Source organism: Chrysochloris asiatica, unplaced genomic scaffold, assembly GCF_000296735.1.
Source record: "Chrysochloris asiatica unplaced genomic scaffold, ChrAsi1.0 scaffold00050, whole genome shotgun sequence".
Lineage (NCBI taxonomy): Eukaryota > Metazoa > Chordata > Mammalia > Afrosoricida > Chrysochloridae > Chrysochloris > Chrysochloris asiatica.
Window position 1 is genome coordinate 7517908 of NW_006408568.1, and position 2169 is coordinate 7520076.

Genomic DNA, 2169 nt, shown 5'->3' on the forward strand with positions numbered 1-2169 from the left:
TCGACGGCACTTAACAACAACAACAACAATCTCTATTTAAAGACTCCTTTACTGTTGTCTAAGGACTCTGGTGGTGCTGGATTGCTAACCACAGGTCAGCAGTACAAACCTCCTAGTGCTCTGCAGGAGAAAGATGAGACTGTCAGCTCCCATAAAGATTAATAGTCTTGGAAACCCAATATAGATTCAAAATCGAGTCCTAGTGGGGTGCTGTAGGATGACATCAGGTTGGCAGTTCAAACCCACCAGCCTCTCTTGGGAACCGTATGAATCAGAACCAACTGATGCCACACGACAACAAGAAGTCAGAATCAACCTGATGGCAGTGGGTTTGGTGTGGGCTTACTGTTGTGTGGGAGAACAAAGAGTTCCATACCTTTTCTGTTTAAATTCTATATCTTCTTGTCAGTTAGTCACTGGATTTCAACAAATTAAGAATTGAGTTCATAAAAACAGACCATTAGAGCCTGATCTTTCTGATTGATTTTTTTCTCTCTCTGGTATATTCCATAATCATTTTTTCTTTTTTGTTTTCAAACTTTTAGACAACACTTAATGCTCGGACCGATCAGGACCTTGCCATTCTGTGTGAGGTCCGGAACAGCAATAGACGAACACATAAGATACAGGGAGAACTGAAGAACCTGAAGTCCAAAGTGTTTGGTTTGGAGAATGAACTTAGACTCTGTTGATACCTACTTTCAGAAGTGGTTGCACCTGGAAGAGCTCTACTTCCTGAAACCTGAGAAAAAAGAATCAGGGACCACTAAGAAAACTTATCTTCCTCTTGAAACTGTCCTGTTAATCTTTTTTTTTTTTCCTGGCCTGGATTATAACCTGATTTACTTAACAATTTTTCCATATTATTTACCTTGCTTATGTTGACAAGTATTTTTTTGTTTTGTTTTTTTAAACAAATAAATAAAATTTAAAATAAAACTTTAAAAAAAAAGTTTTTTTCTTATGCGCCTGGCTGGATGTCAGTGGGAGAGGGAAAGGCAGCAAATCACAACTTGTCAAATTTGTAGTCATTTTGCTTCTTCTCTTTATCAGTTGTTTGTTATAAGGGATGGATTTACCTCTTTGGCACACCCGATCTCATGAAACTTCACCAGAGGGCACTAGAGATCCTACTCTCAAGCAAAATTTTTATCTAGAAATATAGTAAAGCCCAAGGAGCTCTGTAGCATAGTATTTACGAATAGGGTTACTAACCTCAGGGTTAGCAGTTTGAAACTACCAGCTGTTCAGCGGGAGAAAGATGAGGCTTTCTGCTCCCATAAAGATTTACAGCCTCAGAAACCCTTTGTAGCATCACTATGAGTTGGAACTGACTCCACGGCACATAACAACAACATAGTAAAGCCCATGAAAACTGTAACCTGTATAAGATGTAAACCTGTCAGAGAAGGAAAACTTAAATGTTTTCCACTGGAATCAGCAATAGAAAAGTGGTAACCACACTATCAAAGGTAGAAAACTTGAAGGACCTGGAAAAACAAGGCTGTCCTGTCGAGTGCCAGCTTTCCCAGGTCTCACTGCATAAAACTGCCACTTTGGCAAGAGTGAAATTGACTTCTACCCAAAGTTCAGCATTTACCACTAATGTGGGCATGTTTGCTTTCTTAATACAATTTATAGATGTTAAATTAACATTTTCAGTAATTGGAGGCATTCTTTTTTGTGTTTTCTATAGTTTCTTGTTAAAATCAGCATTTGTATTTTATTAATGACTCATTTATCCCAGTTTGCTTATTTGTTCCATTGTCTATGCAGTTTTGTACAAATGTTAAGCTTTTCTTTAATCCCTTGAAAATTATCTGATGTTGGAGGTAGCAAGGTGCTACAAAGGTGATAATACCAATACTTTGTCCTTTATGTGAATCCCTTAATGTTTGTTTGAGTCAAATTGCTGTGCATTAGGGGCAAAATAATTGTGTTTATTCCTGACAGCCTGTGGAAAGTAAGTGGTCTTAGCTTAGTATAACATCATCCTGACATACCCACAACAAATATGTTTTCATATTTGTATTTGTGTTTATACTTTAGAGAAAATAATGACTGAACTACTATTAAGAGATGTTCTTTGAGACTGTTTTCTTCTGTAAAGATTTACAGTATCAGAAACCCTAGATGAGTCACTGTGAGTAGGCAGTGAGTATAATAGCA

The 2169-nt window shown here is 37.3% G+C and overlaps 1 protein-coding gene across 1 annotated transcript in view; it reads left to right on the forward strand.

Annotated features, from left to right (window-relative positions):
* CCDC77 (coiled-coil domain containing 77) overlaps nucleotides 1–692 on the forward strand; it is a 44398-nt gene extending 43706 nt beyond the window's left edge. The window contains exon 11 of the mRNA XM_006862774.1: nucleotides 546–692. Within this exon, the coding sequence (XP_006862836.1) occupies nucleotides 546–692 (147 nt within the window). The remainder of the gene's footprint in view (nucleotides 1–545) is intronic.
* Nucleotides 693–2169: the final 1477 nt, after the last annotated feature.